The sequence below is a fragment of the Bombina bombina genome, chromosome 4, assembly GCF_027579735.1.
Source record: "Bombina bombina isolate aBomBom1 chromosome 4, aBomBom1.pri, whole genome shotgun sequence".
Lineage (NCBI taxonomy): Eukaryota > Metazoa > Chordata > Amphibia > Anura > Bombinatoridae > Bombina > Bombina bombina.
The window spans coordinates 965,806,356-965,824,688 of record NC_069502.1 but is presented as its reverse complement, the minus strand read 5'-3'; the positions used below and the strand labels follow the sequence as shown (position 1 = coordinate 965,824,688).

General features: G+C 40.9%; 1 protein-coding gene across 1 annotated transcript in view; it reads left to right on the top strand.

Moving 5' to 3' along the window:
• Positions 1 to 18,333, top strand: part of SNX5 (sorting nexin 5) — a 256,667-nt gene that overhangs the window by 153,939 nt on the left and 84,395 nt on the right. The window contains exon 7 of the mRNA XM_053711986.1: positions 11,006 to 11,111. Coding sequence (XP_053567961.1) covers positions 11,006 to 11,111 — 106 coding nt within the window. The remainder of the gene's footprint in view (positions 1 to 11,005; positions 11,112 to 18,333) is intronic.

Genomic DNA, 18,333 nt, shown 5'->3' with positions numbered 1-18,333 from the left:
GCAGCATCCCCCACAATGCACCAAGTCAGCAAGAGAGGTGAGTAAAATGGCTGCCAGCAGCACATGGCAAAACCCTGACAGGTTATGGCTGTTTCTGTTTCCGCTGCTGCACCTATGCCTACCAGGAGCATGTCCGGTTCTGCACCTCTACCTCAGCGATATGGAGGCGATCCTATTCAGTGCAGAGGGTTTTTGAACCAGGTGGGCATTTACTTTGAGATGTTGCCTCAGGCGTTTCCCTCTGACAGAGCTAAGGTGGGATTTCTCATCTCGTTACTCTCTGACACAGCTCTTGCCTGGGCTAATCCCTTGTGGGAGACTAATAAACCTGTGATTTCAAATTACCCTGAATTTGAAATTTAAAGGCACAGTACAGTTTTTTTCGCATTAACATTTTTACATATAATTTGAATTCAGAGCTCAATATTTTAAGCAAGGTAGGACTTTTATTAATATTGCTAGTCTGTTTAACATGTCTGACACTGAGGAGGAAATTCCTTGCTCTATGTGTTTAGATGCCACTGTGGAACCCCCTCTGATTTTTTGTCCCTCATATACTGAGAGGGCCTTACAATGTAAAGCACAAATTTTATGTAAAGAAAATGTGTCTAAGGATGATTCTCAGTCTGAGGAGAATCAGGGTATACCGCTAACTTCTCCCCAAGCGTCACAACCTTTAACGCCCACACAAGCGACGCCTGGTTCTTCAACCGCGTCTAATTCATTTACTCTGCAGGATATGGCTGCAGTTATGTCAACTACCCTTACAGAGGTATTATCTAAGTTGCCAGTGTTACAGGGAAAACGCAGTCGGACAGAAGTGAATGTGAATACTGAGTCCTCTGATGCATTGTTGGCTATTTCCGATGTACCCTCACAGGGATCTGAATTGGGGGTCAGGGAACTTCTGTCTGAGGGGGAACTTTCCGATTCGGGAAGTGCGTTACCTCAGACAGATTCGGACGTCATGTCCTTTAGATTTAAGCTTGAACACCTACGCCTGCTACTTCGGGAGGTTTTAGCGACTCTGGATGACTGTGACTCTATTGTGGTACCACCAGAGAAATTGTGTAAAATGGACAAATACTTAGAGGTACCTGCTTACACTAATGTTTTTCCGGTTCCTAAGAGAATCTCGGAGATTATTAAGAGGGAATGGGACAGACCGGGTATCCCGTTCTCACCCTCTCCTAATTTCAAGAAGATGTATCCCATATCCGACACTGTTCGGGACTCTTGGCAGACAGTCCCTAAGGTGGAAGGAGCTATATCTACCCTGGCTAAGCGTATAACTATTCCTATTGAGGACAGTTGTGCTTTTAAAGAACCTATGGATAAGAAATTGGAGGGTCTTCTAAAGAAATTGTTAATTCATCAGGGTTTCCTCTTACAACCAACGGCCTGCATTGTACCAGTTACCACTGTGGAGGCCTTCTGGTTTAATGTTTTAGAAGAGTCTCTTAAGACTGAGACTCCTTTGGAGGATATTTTAGATATAATTAAGGCTCTTAAGCTGGCTAATTCTTTTATTACAGATGCCGCCTTTCAGATTGCCAAATTGGCAGCTAAGAATGCCGGATTTGCTATTTTAGCGCGTAGAGCATTATGGTTAAAATCTTGGTCTGCTGATGTGTCATCTAAGTCAAAGCTTTTGGCTATTCCTTTCAAGGGGAAAACTCTATTCGGGCCTGACTTGAAAGAGATCATTTCTGACATTACGGGAGGTAAGGGTCATCTCCTACCTTAGGATAGAACTGCTAAACTGAGGGGTAAACCAAAACATTTTCGTTCCTTTCGGAACTTTAAAGGAGTCCCCTCTTCTTCCTCTTCTTCCGCCAAGCAGGAAGGGAATTTTGCTCAGGCCAAGTCCGTCTGGAGACCCAACCAGGCTTAGAACAAGGGTAAACAACCCAAGAAGCCCGCTGCTGCTACCAAGACAGCATGAAGGGGCGGCCCCCGATCTGGGATCGGATCTAGTAGGGGGCAGGCTTGGGTAAGATATGTTGAGGATCCTTGGACACTGGAAATCGTGTCCCAAGGGTATCAGCTGGAATTCAAAAGTTCTCTCCCAAGGGGGAGGTTTCTTCTTTTACGATTGTCTGCAGACCAGACAAAAAGAGAGGCGTTCTTAGGTTGTGTAAAAGACCTCTCTACTATGGGGGTAATTTGTCCCGTTCCAAGACTGGAGCAGGGACAGGGGTTTTACTCAAATCTTTTAGTGGTCCCCAAAAAAGAGGGCACGTTTCGACCCATTTTAGATCTAAAGAGTCTAAACAAGTTTCTCAGAGTCCCTTCCTTCAAAATGGAGACTATTAGAACAATTCTGCCATTGATCCAGGAGGGTCAATATATGACTACCGTGGACTTGAAGAATGCATACCTTCATATTCCTATCCACAAGGATCATCATCAGTTCTTAAGGTTTGCCTTCTTGGACAAACATTTTCAGTTCGTGGCTCTTCCCTTTGGGTTGGCCACAACACCCAGGATCTTCACGAAGGTTCTAGGGTCCCTTCTGGCGGTTCTCAGGCCGCGGGGTATTGCAGTGGCGCCTTATCTGGACGATATTCTGATCCAGGCGTCGTCTTACCATCTGACAAAGTCTCATACAGACATGGTTCTGTCCTTTCTGAGGACTCACGGGTGGAAGGTGAATCTAGAAAAGAGTTCATTAATTCCACAGACCAAGGTTCCCTTCCTGGGAACTCTAATAGATTCCATATCCATGAAAATTTTCTTGACGGAGGTCAGAAAATTAAAAATTCTGAATACATGCCGAGCCCTTCAGTCCAATCCTCGGCCATCAGTGGCGCAGTGCATGGAGGTAATTGGATTGATGGTGGCGGCAATGGACATCATTCCATTTACTCGTTTTCATCTAAGGCCACTACAGCTGAGCATGCTCAGACAGTGGAATGGAGATTATGCAAATTTGTCTCCTCAGATATATCTGGATCAGGAGACAAGAGACTCTCTTCTTTGGTGGTTGTCTCAGGATCATCTGTCCCAAGGGACATGCTTTTGCGGACCCTCATGGGTGATAGTGACGACGGACGCCAGCCTTCTAGGTTAGGGTGCAGTATGGAATTCCCTGAAGGCTCAGGGTGTGTGGACTCAGTCGGAGTCACTTCTTCCAATCAATATTCTGGAATTGAGAGCAATATTCAATGCGCTTCAGGCGTGGCCTCAGTTGGCTTCGGCCAAATTCATTCGCTTTCAGTCGGACAACATCACGACTGTGGCTTACATCAATCATCAGGGAGGAACAAGGAGTTCCTTAGCGATGACAGAAGTATCCAAGATAATTCGGTGGGCGGAGGCCCACTCTTTTTACCTGTCAGCAATCTACATCCCAGGAGTGGACAACTGGGAAGCAGACTTTTTAAGCAGACAGACGTTTCATCCGGGGGAGTGGGAACTCCATCCGGAGGTCTTTGCCACTCTGATCCTCAGATGGGGCAGACCGGAGTTGGATCTCATGGCATCTCGTCAGAATGCCAAGCTTCCAAGATACGGATCCAGGTCAAGGGATCCTCAGGCCGATCTGATAGATGCCTTGTCAGTGCCTTTGTCGTTCAGCCTAGCTTATGTGTTTCCACCGTTTGCTCTCCTGCCTCGGGTGATTGCTCGGATCAGACAGGAGAGGGCTTCAGTAATTCTAATCGCGCCTGAGTGGCCTCGCAGGACTTGGTATGCCGATCTAGTGGACATGTCCTCTCTGCCACAGTGGAAGCTTCCATTGAGGCAGGACCTTCTCATACAGGGACCCTTCCAACACCCAAATCTAGTTTCTCTGCAACTGACTGCTTGGAGATTGAACGCTTGATTTTATCTAAGCGGGGGTTCTCTGATTCGGTCATTGATACTTTGATTCAGGCACGTAAGCCTGTCACTAGAAAGATCTATCATAAGATATGGCGTAAATATCTTTTTTGGTGTGAATCCAAAGGCTATTCATGGAGTAGAGTTAGGATTCCCAGGATTCTGTCCTTTCTCCAAGAAGGATTGGAGAAAGGGTTATCAGCGAGTTCCTTAAAGGGACAGTCAACCTTGACAACAATGTGTTCCCTATCATTAGTTTGATCCTTAATAAGGTCTCCTACCTGTTTGCCAGTACGCTGCTCACAACGGTCTGATTGATATGTTCATAAGATTGCCGATGTTTTCCATTTGAAAATGGCTTGTACAATACAAATGTTCCGGGTGAACTTGTGCAGTGACGTCACTGGCTGCACAATGCGCATGCGCCGGGTACGATTATTTGCGATACCAGGGAGACACCGCTTAGTGTTTTGCAAAGGAGACATGAGTGATGTCATAGGAGGAGGAGTTGAGGGGCCATTTTCAAACGGAAAACATCAGCAATCTTATGAAAATATTAATCAGATCGTTGTGAGCAGCGTACTGGCACACAGGTAGAAGACCTTATTAAGGCTCAAACTAATGATAGGGAACACATTGTTGTCAAGGTTGACTGTCCCTTTAAAGGGACAAATCTCTGCTTTGTCAATTTTACTTCACAAACGTTTGGCAGATGTTCCAGACGTTCAGTCTTTTTGTCAGGCTCTAACCAGAATTAAGCCTTTGTTTAGATCAATTGCTCCACCCTGGAGTTTGAATTTAGTTCTTAATGTTCTTCAAGGGGTTCCGTTTGAACCCATGCATTCCATAGATATTAAGTTGTTATCTTGGAAAGTTTTATTTTTTGGTTGCTATTTCTTCTGCTCATAGAGTTTCGGAGCTTTCAGCATTACAATGTGATTCGCCTTATCTTATCTTCCATTCTGATAAGGTGGTTTTACGTACCAAACCTGGTTTCCTTCCTAAGGTTGTTTCTAATAAGAATATTAATCAGGAAATTGTTGTTCCATCATTATGTCCTAACCCTTCTTCTAAGAAGGAGCGTATGTTGCATAACTTGGACGTGGTCCGTGCCCTGAAGTTTTACTTGCAGGCGACTAAGGATTTCCGTCAATCATCTTCATTATTCATTGTTTTTTCTGGAAAGCGTAGAGGTCAGAAAGCTACGGCTACCTCTTTCTTTTTGGCTGAAGAGTATCATCCGTCTGGCGTATGAGACTGCTGGACAGCAGCCTCCTGAAAGAATTACGGCTCATTCTACTAGGGCTGTGGCTTCCTCATGGGCATTTAAAAACGATGCTTCTGTTGAACAGATTTGCAAGGCTGCAACTTGGTCGTCTCTTCACACTTTTTCCAAATTTTCCAAATTTGATACTTTTGCTTCTTCTGAGGCTGTTTTTGGGAGAAAGGTTCTTCAAGCAGGTGGTGCCTTCCGTTTAGGTCCCTGTCTTGTCCCTCCCTTTACATCCGTGTCCTGTAGCTTTGGTATTGTATCCCACAAGTAAGGATGAAATCCGTGGACTCGTCATATCTTGTAGAAGAAAAGGAAATTTATGCTTACCTGATAAATTTATTTCTTCTACGATATGACGAGTCCACGGCTCACCCTGTCATTTTTAAGACAGGTTTAGATTATATTTTTTGTAAACTTCAGTCACCTCTGCACCTTTGGCTTTTCCTTTCTCTTCCTAACTTCGGTCGAATGACTGGAGGTTGAGGGAAGGGAGGAGCTATATATACAGCTCTGCTGTGGTGCTCTTTGCCACTTCCTGCTAGCAGGAGGTTAAATCCCACAAGTAAGGATGAAATCCGTGGACTCGTCATATCGTAGAAGAAATAAATTTATCAGGTAAGCGTAAATTTCCTTTTTATTCCAACCTGTTTGTTGTTCCAAAGAGGAAGAGACATTTCCAAAATGGAAGCAATCATGTCGGTTCTGCCTCTGGTACTTCAGGGTCAATTCATGTCTACAGTAGATCTGAAGGATCCATTGGAATCATCAGTTTCTACAGTTTGCCTTTGTAGACAAACTCTATTAATTCACGGCTCTACCTTTCTGACTACAGAAGTTCTGGGAGCTCTTCTGTCAGTAATTAGAGATCATGGAGTAGCTGTGGCTCAGTTGATTCACTTGGATACTTCCACCAGACAATCTGTTTCTTAGTGGACGACTCCCTGCCCGGTGTCTTTGGGTATGGGGTTCCAACGTCCAACATGGGAGATTATTACTACGGGTGCAAGCCTGTCTGGATGGGAAGCGGTTTGTGGGTCGTCTGATGGCACAGGGCATTTGGTCGCCACAAACGACATTTCCTATCAATGTCTTAGAACTCTATTTTCAAAGCTCAACCGACGTGGCCCTTGCTTCGCTCAGTCCCATTCACCCTGTCCATTCACCTAGTCAGGTTATATAATGACAGTGGCATACAAAAACCCATAAAGGAGGTATCCTCTATTCTTGCATTCTGAACTGGGCATAGGTATATCAATGCACCATTTCAGCAATTCACATCCCAGGAGTAGACAACTGGGAAGCGGACTATTTGAGTCATCATACGATTTACTCAGTTGAATGGACTCTCAACCAGAAGATTTTTGATCGGTTGATTGTTCGAGGCGTCCGGAGATGGATCTAATGGCATCCCATCTGAATCACAAGTTTCCATGGTATAGATAAATAGATCCTCAGGCGGAACTGATAGACGCATTAGCAGCTCCTTTGCATTATTATCTAGTCTACCTGTTTCCTCCAATTCTTTTTCTTCCCAGAGCAGTGGCCTTGAATCTGTTGTTAATACCCTGATTCAGACTCGTAAGCCTGTGTAGTGTGCGTATTTATTACAAAGTGTGAAAAGTGTATTTTTCTTGGTTTTCCGATTGAGTTTATTCCTGGGGTTCTGTGACAATTCCCTGGATGTTATAGTTTCTTCAGAAAGGCCTAGACAAGAGTTTGCCAGACAGTTATATTAAAGGCCAGATTTCTTCTCGTTCTGTTACATATGAAGCTAGCTCGTCTGCCTGATATTGTTACATCATCCTCCATTTGAACCTATGCATTCATTGGACACCATGACTTTATACTGGAAGGTTCTGTTTCTGTTAGCTATCTCTTCAGCTAGAATTATTTCAGAATTATCAGCTCTTTCTTGTGACCCACCTTATTTGGGGTTTCATCAGGATAAGGCGGTTTAGCGTACTGTCTGTTTTTTTTTTTTGCCAATGGGGGTCTCGGGTGAAACATTAATCATGAAATTATTGTTCCTTCCTTATGTCCTAATCCAGGTTTCCCTAAGTAGAGGCTCTTACATAATCTAGATGTGCTCAGGGCATTGAAGTTTTACTTACATGCTTCTTTAGTCTTTTATCAGTCTTCAAATTTGTTTCTTTTGTATTCTGGAAAGTATAATGGCCAGAAGGCTACTGCAGTTGTATTGGCCTTTTGGTTGAGGAGCTTTATTCATAAGGCTTACTTGGAGGTGGGTCAGCAACCAGTAGAATTACTGCTTATTCTACCTGCTGTTTCTACTTGCTGAGACCTTGTCTCACCCCAAAAAAATTGTGGACACCACAGCTTGGGTCTTTCTTACTTTTTTCCATCCTATCCTCGGCTATACATACTACTGAGAGGGAGGGGGAAGTAGGAAGGATACTTGAAGCTCTCGTGCAGGGTGTCTTTGCCTCCTCCTGGTGACCAGGTGATGTAATTCCCAAAAGTAAGGTCTTGGAGACTCTCACAATCAAGAAAGAAATTAATTTATTCAGTAAGAATAGTGTGTATGTATGTGTGTGTGTGTATATATATATATATATATATATATATATATATATATATATATATATATATATATATATATATATATGTGTGTGTGTATATATATATACTGTATATAATCTCATTAGCTGGTCTTCCTTACCTGCAGTCTATTTTATAGGCATGTCATTGAGAACAACAGATGATGGGTTTTAATGAGCAAAAAACGTTATTTCAAATAAAATAACAATCATGAAGATACAATTAGCTACTCGTTTAATGAACTACAGTATGTATAACAAGCCATTAAGAACACATTAAGGGATAGCACATTTTATAGTACAATGTCCCTTTAAAGCTATTTGCAAGCATAATTGCTATGTTGCCTGCCCTGGTCATGATAGTGTTCTCCACAGAACATTTTGTCAGCTAGGTGGCATTATGAAGTAATATAAATAAACAAAGAAGGCGCCTCCTAGTGCAATATGTTTCCTCAATGTGAATACAATATAGATGTAAAACAGTTATATAGCAGCTGTTAAGAACAGAGACATTTGTGTCGACACTGTGATCTAATTACATCTCAGATCCGGCAGGATACTTTTGCTTGGACTGTGCGCCCCCTACGGAACCCTAGTGGTAACACTTTGGGAACTTTTTTTGTTAACTTTTTTTGTTGTGGCATTATGAAGTTGCCTGGTAGGCGGTAGCATTATAAAGTGGCTTGAGGCAGCAGCAATATTATAATATTTTCTGTTATTTATAAATGTTATTTAACAAAGCACAAATTCATTGCATAATTTCACATACATTGATTCAGTCAATGCTAATTTGTGCAAACATAAAAAAACCTAATAGCTCATTTTAGCTTAAAGTGATGGTAAAGTATAACCATACCTAGCACTGTATCTTAATTAAGCGTGTTTTCTAAATGTAATCTGCAATGTAAATTTAATTTCAAAATATCCCACTTGAATATAATAACCAAAATGTCTCACGCCACTTTTCTCCACCTTCATATATTTTCTTTTCTTCAGTTCAGTGACGTGTTGATCGGTCCCGCCCACTCTACACTAGTGAAGGGAAACTAGAAAATCTTAGTGGGCAGAAAAAAGTGGTGTGAGTGACATACCGTATTAAATCTTTTTTACCTGATGCACGCTTCAGAGTACAGGATATACCGTGCATCTTGCGGCTACATCAACCAAGTAAACAGGGAATCACAAGTCTGTTTACTTGGTGTAAGTTAAGAACATAGGCAGTGAACGAGCTATCAGACCCTACTTGCTGAATCCATCAAAGATTCCCTAAGCTTTTACTGTGCATGCGCAACATTCTAATCCCCACGCAATAATCGTGAAATCAGAAGAGGGCTCTGATTGTCTAAGCTTGCCTAGCGCATGTGTGTATTTAAGACGAAAATCCAGCACATTGGAAAACGCAAACTGATTGGATACCACAGACTAAAAAAATAGATGGAGGGGGGGCTGGTAGGTTATTGATTGAAAAAACAGACTTAAAGTAAAATATTAAACATATTACTTATGTATGTTGAAATAGCAAGGTTTATATTTTCTTGCCACAAACATTAATTTGGGATAAAGTAAGAATGCTAAGTTTACCATCACTTAAAATTTAGCCATGTGGTTAGTAAAATTAGCTGGGTGGTGTGCCTACTAAATAGTCCAGGGGAGAACACTCTGGTATTTGCATAAACAGCTTAGCCACTTCTAATTGGCTGTTGTCCCTACCCTTCTTTCGAAGGGACATTTTAATTAAAAAATGATTTAGGTAATTTTGTTTGCATTGCTGATCCCTGCTAACTATAGGGTTTACCACAACACCCTTTTTAGAAAATCTTATCTAATGATTTTTCTACACAAATCGCACATCTATGGGGATTTTAGTAGATAAATCATCTGCAACGCTTTTCTAAAGGCTTGTGATTGACCTCTATGTTTTTAACTCCTGCAAAGTTTGTCTCACTTGATAGCTGTAAGCATTTAAATTTCCTGATGAGAAAACTGCCGGTCATTGGAGGTTAAATGCAAGTGATCGTTATGTATTATTTGCTGACCTGTAATGTTTGCGGCTCCCAAGTGGAAGTTTATTTTACTTATTTATATACGCATCACTCTTACACAAACAAACACATTCATATTTTTTTTAGACTGCACTACATGAAATAGGTAAATGTCAAAGTAAACTTTCGTGATTCGGAAAGAATATGCATTTTTTGGATACATTCCAGTTTACTTCTGTTATCAAACGTACTTTGTTCCTTTGTATCCTTTGTTAAAAAGCATGCCAAAGTAGGCTCAGGAGCAGCAGTGCATAAATGGGAGCTAGCTGGTGATTGGTCACTTACATATGACTCTTGTCATTGGCTTATAGGGTTGCCACCATAAGTATGTTCTCCAGGACTCGTATGAGTTACACATGCTGCAGGGTGTGCAGTGAGGAACATGTATAGTGCTGTCCAGGGGCGCAATTCATGGTCCCCTCTATACACCCTGCAGCATGTGTAACTCATACATGTCAAGGAAAACATGGGTGAGGTAGCAACCCTATTGGCTTACCAGTAGTGCATTACTGCTCTTGAGCTTTGACTGTGTGCTTAAAAGGAAAGTCAACCATGGTGTTTTTGACACGCTAGGGTTGACTGTTGAAACTAATAAAGGGCACTTTCATTTGTGAAGTATAAGATACTTCATGCAGAAAGTGCCTTTATTCGTTTCAACCGTTCGCTGTTCTTAGCTGCTACAGCAGCCCACGGCAAAAAAAATATTTTGCTAAGAGGTGACGTTTTCACCTCTTAGCAAATAGCCGTGTGGTAAATCCGGCTCCCTTGGGCGTCAAACCGGATTTACCTCACGGCTATTGGCTAAGAGGTGAAAACATCACCTCTTAGCAAAAACATTTTTTTGACGTGGGCTGCCATAGCTTGTCGTAGCAGCTAAGAACGGCGAACGGTTGAAACGAATAAAGGCACTTTCTGCATGAAGTATCTTATATCTTATACTTCATGAATGAAAGTGCCCTTTATTTGTTTCAACAGTCAACCCTAGCGTTTCAAAAACGCTATGGTTGACTTTCACTTTAAGCTCTTTGCAAGTGTTAAACACATGGTTAAATGCAAACGATAGTGCAATAATAAAATATTATGACTTAAGAGCATTTTCTTTTTGCACTCTTATGTCCCTTTAATGCAGACATTCTCAAACTTGGCCCTCCAGAGGTTTTGGAACTACATTTCCCATGATGCTCAGTCAGCTGATATGTTGGCTGAGCATCATGGGAAATGTAGTTCCAAACCCTCTGGAGGGCCAAGTTTGAGGATGTCTGCTTTAATGCTTTGAAACCTAAATGTTAATTGAAGTCTCTTTCACATAGGAAGTTGATGAGTTCTTCGAGCAAGAAAAAATTTTCTTAGTGAACTACCACATCAGGATCAAGGACTCCAGTGCAAAGGCTGACAAAATGACAAGAGCTCATAAAAGTATGTACAGTATGCAGTGTACGTTCAGAGATTGGCTTAGGTTTCTCAGCAGTTATGTCAGACGAGAAGAGATTAAACACAGTAAACACCTTGAGATTTTTAAATAAAATGTTTAGTTATGCATAATGAAACAACATTGCAATATATTTTCTTATTTTGTCGCCTTTTGATGTAATTTAGCTCTGAAAATGTAACAATTTCTAATTCTCAGAACTTGAAATGCACCCTGCTGACTTATCAAAGCTAACTTTGCTACATAGCTGTCCCTGATTATGACCGTGTCTAGCCTTGCTATCTGTAGAGTAAAGCCCAGATTGGCTCCTCCAAATAAGGCAAATTGTGGGTGGAGTTTGACAATTCAAATACAATTGCAGTAAAAAAGGATGTTATGTTTTTTTTAAATTTTTTTAGAACTGGGCTGATATGTTTTTCTATAGCGACACAACAGAAATGTCTTGTAATAAAACGAGCAGCTGTACCTTGTGGGGAAATGTCCAGTTGTGAATACAGTTTGTCTGTTTAGTTTTGCTTGTTTTACCCCTTCAGGACATTAGGACATTCCATGACATCCTGAAAATGTAGGGCTATAAGGACGGCATAGAACATCCTAACGTGCGTGGCCTTCCTGCTTCCCTTTTTGTTAAAAATTCCTGTGGAACCGACTGGGAGACTTGTCTAGCAACTTAGGCAGTCCCTAGAAGCCAGTCAGCACCATTGGAGTCACGTGATCAGTGACGAGCATGTGACATCCTGTCTGCACTGTTGTTTAGGTTCTGAATTTGGACAATTGCCTCTGTCCTGAAAGGGACATAAAACTCAGTTTAATTCTCCATAAAAATTTTAATTATACATAATGAAAAATCTTTGCAAAGCACCTTCATTATCTCCAATATTTTGCCTGCTCTGCCTGCCATTCAAATCTGGAAATTGTAGGTTTTTTTTCACTACCCCTAGAGAATGCGGGGGTTCATCTATATAATTCAGATCTTTGACCCTACTACATGCTGGAAATTGATTGGCTGATATGAACAGGGGCTTGTTTATATCTTTCCTTTATTGTCCACAAAGAAAGTAAGATAAACAGCATTCAAATCTTTTTTTTAAGGGTTGTGTCCATTGACTACAAAACAATGCACATTTTGCTTTCAAAATGTGCTTTCAATTTACTTAAAACTTCAGCTATGTCTTTAAAGGGACTGTCAACACCAGAATTTTTATTGTTTCAAAAGATACATAATCCCTTTATTAGCCATCCCCCAGTTTTGCATAACCAACACAGTTATTATAATACACTTTTACCTCTGTAATTACCTTGTATCTAAGCCTCTGCAAACTGCCCCCTTATTTCAGTTCCTTTGACAGACTTGCATTTTAGCCAATCAGTGCTCACTCCTAGGTAACTTCATGTGTGAGCTCAATGTTATCTATATGAAACACATAAACTAACCCTCTAGTGATGAAAAACTGTCAAAATGCAATCAAATTAGAGGGGCCTTCAAGGTCTAAGAAGTTAGCATTAAGTTTAATTAGAGTTTTAATTAAATGTGCTTCTTTCTCTTGGTATCCCTTGTTGAAAAAGAAGATGCACATATGCTACACTAGTGGGAGCTAGCTGGTGATTGCTGCTTGCAAACATTTGTCTCTTGGGATAGGCTAACTAAATGTGTTCAGCTAGCTAACAGTAGTGCAGTGCTGTTCCTTCAGCAAAGAATAACAAGAGAAAGAAGCAATTTGATAATAGAAGTAAATTGGAACACTGTTTAAAATTGTATGTTCTATCCACACCATAAAAGAACATTTTGGGGTTTCCTGTTTCTTTTAAGATTGTGATTTTACAAATTTTGATTGCATTTTGAGTGCTTCTGTGTAACAAATTAGGATTATGTGAAATAAGCCTGTCAGTTTCAGAAAGTATGTGGGGCAGGGGAGATCACTGGGTGTGTCTGAAGCTTTCATAACTCTTATTATAGTCCCCAGGCATTTTACACCTGCAGCTCTCACTGATTTATCTCACCAATTGCATTTAGTTTAAGTTTGCTTATTTAACTGACTGAAAAGTAATTGATACTAAATTAGAAGCAAATGTAAGTTGAACTATAGTGAATATATTTCAGTTTAATTTGTATTTGCTTCAAGCTGAGAATTTTATATCTGTGCCAGGTTTTCCTCTGCTAACTCTCTTCTGTTAGATTCTCTATCCAAATACATATAAAAGGGCAGATACAGCAAATAGTAGTCAAAATAATAGACATACCTCCCTTTCGGGTTGCTGCCAGCCTTGGTCTCTCCAGTCCCCTAAATGTGGCGCCGACCTCAGCAGGTAGGGATCCACTACACACTATTTGATGTACCTCGAGAAAAACTACAAATGATTGTGCAATACATGTCACACTAAACCTGTGTCAAAAGGAATGTACTCACTGGAATGCAGTAAAACGTTCTCAATTGTTCAATGAAGACTCTTCGTATATACTGTACATTTTTAATGGGTTTAATAAAATTGCTTAAAAACAGCTCTACGCGTTTCGGCAGATCAATTGCCTTTTTCAAGGGCAAATAAATCTCAATAAAAAGAGCCATAATATTTTGAAACCTTTACACAACTTACATATCCTTCAGGCCTCTTCTACCACTCTCATGTATCATTTACAGGTGTGTGGTTTACATAGAAGCTTTTCCATTTAATTTGTTAGGGGTAAATGCATAAAAATGCAACTTTATTTGTTTTAAACCTTGATGGTTTTTAAAACCCTTTTTTGTTTTATTAAGTTGAAATATTAAATCATCCTTAGCAAATTATGTACAATCTAAAAAAATTTATATTTAAAGTGAATGTAAATTTTAATGAATGAGTGCTCAGTTTTTAAAAATACTATTAAAAACAGGGGCACTTTCATTCATTAAACTTTACATTGCATTTTTTTTTTTAAATACTTACCTTTTTCTTTAGGAAACCCAGACCGGCGATCCTCAGCCCGCAGCTCCTCTGTACTTATCTCAGCAATGACGAGACCGGATTCGTCCAATCGTTGCGTGGCCTCACGACATGGACGCTCTAGGGTGCACGCCATGATTGGACGAATCCGGTGTCGTCATTGCTGAGGTAAGTACAGAGGAGCTGCGGGCGGAGTATCGCTGGTCTGGGTTTCCTAAAGAAAAAGGTAAGTATTTAAAAACAAAACAAAAAAAACGCTTTAATGTAAAGTTTAATGAATGAAAGTGCCCCTGTTTTTAATAGTAGTTTTAAAAAACAGGGAATTCATTCATTCAACTTTACATTCACTTTAATAAACAAACTGAAACATTATTTAAATTATCCAATGATCACCATTGTGTTAAATTTACCTTTTAGGTAGAGTGATATTACACATTATCACGTGATATTGTGCAACCAAAGGATTTCTGTTAGAACATCCATCCATGTCTCTATCAATAGGAGTATTCCACAAAACGGACATAATGATTCAGTTCCCTTTTGAGCCGTATTAACTTTCAGTTCCAAAACATGTCCGTTAGATGTAATAGTCCCTTTTAGCCAATAGAGGACAAGGTTAAAGTGACATCATTATTGTGCTGATATATTCAATGCCCAAATCTTATTTAGGTTAAAAAACGTGGTAAACTAAAGGGAACTGAATCATTACGTCAGTTTTGTGGAATACTCTTATTGATAGAGACATTGAAGATTTATATGGGAAGAGTCTTTAATAAACAAATTCCAGTAAGTACATTCCTTTTGACGCAGGTTTAGTGCAAAATGTATTGCCCCATAGTTTGTGCTTTTTCTCGAGGTACATCGAAGAGTGTGTAGTGGATCCCTATCTACTGAGGCCAGCGCCGCCAAAGGATATAGATTCTCTGTCACTGACAGCCTTGCTACTTTCTAGGGGAGACAGCTCACATCTATCCCAATTTTGATTTAGCACCTGGGTAGCCACCAATCAGAAAGTGCTAACCAGGGTCTTCAACAAAAATGGTCCGACTCCTAAGTTTACATTCATGCCTTTTTAAAATAAAGATACCAAGAGAACAAAGAAAAATTGATAATAGGATTAAATTAGAATGTTGCTTAAAATTGCATGCTCTAATGCTTTAATCACATAAAAGTATTAAAAATTATTGTTCCTAAAAATCTTTTCTTCTGTTATGTGTGATCAGTCCACGGGTCATCATTACTTCTGGGATATAACTCCTCCCCAACAGGAAATGCAAGAGGATTCACCCAGCAGAGCTGCATATAGCTCCTCCCCTCTACGTCAGTCCCAGTCATTCTCTTGCACCCAACGACTAGATAGGATGTGTGAGAGGACTATGGTGATTATACTTAGTTTTTATGACTTCAATCAAAAGTTTGTTATTTTAAAATAGCACCGGAGCGTGTTATTACTTCTCTGGCAGAGTTTGAGGAAGAATCTGACAGAGATTTTTTACTATGATTTTAACCGGAGTCGTTAAGATCATATTGCTGTTCTCGACCATCTGAGGGAGGTAAAGGCTTCAGATCAGGGGACAGCGGGCAGATGAATCTGCATTGAGGTATGTGGCAGTTTTTATTTTCTGAATGGAATTGATGAGAAAAGCCTGCCATACCGTTAAAATGACATGTATGTATACACTTCAGTATTCTGGGGATGGTATTTCACCGGAACTACTGTGTTAAAGGTCACTAATCCTTTTAATAACTATTCTCATGTTAAACGTTTTTGCTGGAATGTAGAATCGTTTACATTGCTGAGGTACTGTGTGAATAAATATTTGGGCATTATTTTCCACTTGGCAGTTTTTTGCTTTAATTGTGACAGTTTCGTTTCTCTTCACTGCTGTGTGGGAGAGGGAGGGGCCGTTTTTGGCGCTCTTTGCTACGCATCAAAAAATTCCAGTCAGCTACTTTTATATTTCCTGCATGATCCGGTTCATCTCTGACAGATCTCAGGGGTCTTCAAACTTCTTTGAAGGGAGGTAAATTCTCTCAGCAGAGCTGTGAGAATTCTTATAGTGACTGTGAATAAAAAACGTTGTTTTGTTTTCTTATGTACAAATTTAATTAGTGTTGTTTTTTACTAATGGGAACAAACCTTTGCTAAAAGTTGTGTTGTTTTAAAGTTTGATGCTATAACTGTTTTTCAGTTCATTTTTTTAACTGTCATTTAATCGTTAGTACCTCTTTGAGGCACAGTGCGTTTTTTTGCTAAAAAAGATTATAACCAAGTTGTAAGTTTTTTTGCTAGTGTGTTAAACATGTCTGACTCAGAGGAAGATATCTGTGTCATTTGTTCCAATGCCAAGGTGGAGCCCAATAGAAATTTATGTACTAACTGTATTGATGCTACTTTAAATAAAAGTCAATCTGTACAATGTGAACAAATTTCACCAAACAGCGAGGGGAGAGTTATGCCGACTAACTCGCCTCACGCGACAGTACCTGCATCTCCCGCCCGGGAGGTGCGTGATATTTTGGCGCCTAGTACATCTGGGCGGCCATTACAGATAACATTACAAGATATGGCTACTGTTATGACTGAAGTTTTGTCTAAATTACCAGAACTAAGAGGCAAGCGTGATCACTCTGGGGTGAGAACAGAGTGCGCTGACAATGCTAGGGCCATGTCTGATACTGCGTCACAGCTCGCAGAGCATGAGGACGGAGAGCTTCATTCTGTGGGTGACGGTTCTGATCCAAACAGATTGGACTCAGATATTTCAAATTTTAAATTTAAATTGGAGAACCTCCGTGTACTACTAGGGGAGGTCTTAGCGGCTCTCAACGATTGTAACACCGTTGCAATACCAGAGAAACTGTGTAGGTTGGATAAATACTTGCGGTACCGGCGAGTACTGACGTTTTTCCTATACCTAAGAGACTAACTGAAATTGTTACTAAGGAGTGGGATAGACCCGGTGTGCCGTTCTCACCCCCTCCAATATTTAGAAAGATGTTTCCAATAGACGCCACCACTCGGGACTTATGGCAAACGGTCCCCAAGGTGGAGGGAGCAGTTTCTACTTTAGCTAAGCGTACCACTATCCCTGTGGAGGATAGCTGTGCTTTCTCAGATCCAATGGATAAAAAATTAGAGGGTTACCTTAAGAAAATGTTTGTTCAACAAGGTTTTATATTACAACCCCTTGCATGTATCGCGCCGATTACGGCTGCGGCAGCATTTTGGATTGAGTCGCTTGAAGAGAACCTTAGTTCCTCTACGCTAGACGACATTACGGACAGGCTTAGAGTCCTTAAACTAGCTAATTCTTTCATTTCGGAGGCCGTAGTACATTTAACCAAACTTACGGCTAAGAACTCAGGATTCGCCATACAGGCACGCAGGGCACTGTGGCTAAAATCCTGGTCAGCTGATGTTACTTCTAAGTCCAAATTACTTAATATACCTTTCAAGGGGCAGTCCTTATTCGGGCCCGGTTTGAAAGAAATTATCGCTGACATTACGGGAGGTAAGGGCCACGCCCTACCTCAAGACAAGGCCAAAGCTAAGGCTAGACAGTCTAATTTTCGTCCCTTTCGGAATTTCAAAACAGGAGCAGCATCAACCTCCACTGCACCAAAACAGGAAGGAGCTGTTGCTCGTTACAGGCAAGGCTGGAAGCCTAACCAGTCCTGGAACAAAAGCAAGCAGGCCAGGAAACCTGCTGCTGCCCCAAAGACAGCATGAACCGAGAGCCCCCGATCCGGGACCGGATCTAGTAGGGGGCAGACTCTCTCTCTTCGCCCAGGCCTGGGCAAGAGATGTTCAGGATCCCTGGGCACTAGAGATCATATCTCAGGGATACCTTCTAGACTTCAAATTATCTCCCCCAAGAGGGAGATTTCATCTGTCAAGGTTGTCAACAAACCAGATAAAGAAAGAAGCGTTTCTACGCTGCGTACAAGATCTGTTAACAATGGGAGTGATCCATCCGGTTCCGTGGTCGGAACAAGGACAAGGGTTCTACTCAAACCTGTTTGTGGTTCCCAAAAAAGAGGGAACTTTCAGGCCAATCTTAGATTTAAAGACTCTAAACAAATTCCTAAGAGTTCCATCGTTCAAAATGGAAACTATTCGGACAATCTTACCCATGATCCAAGAGGGTCAGTACATGACCACAGTGGATTTAAAGGATGCTTACCTTCACATACCGATCCACAAAGATCATCACCGGTATCTAAGGTTTGCCTTCTTAGACAGGCACTACCAGTTTGTAGCTCTTCCATTCGGATTGGCTACGG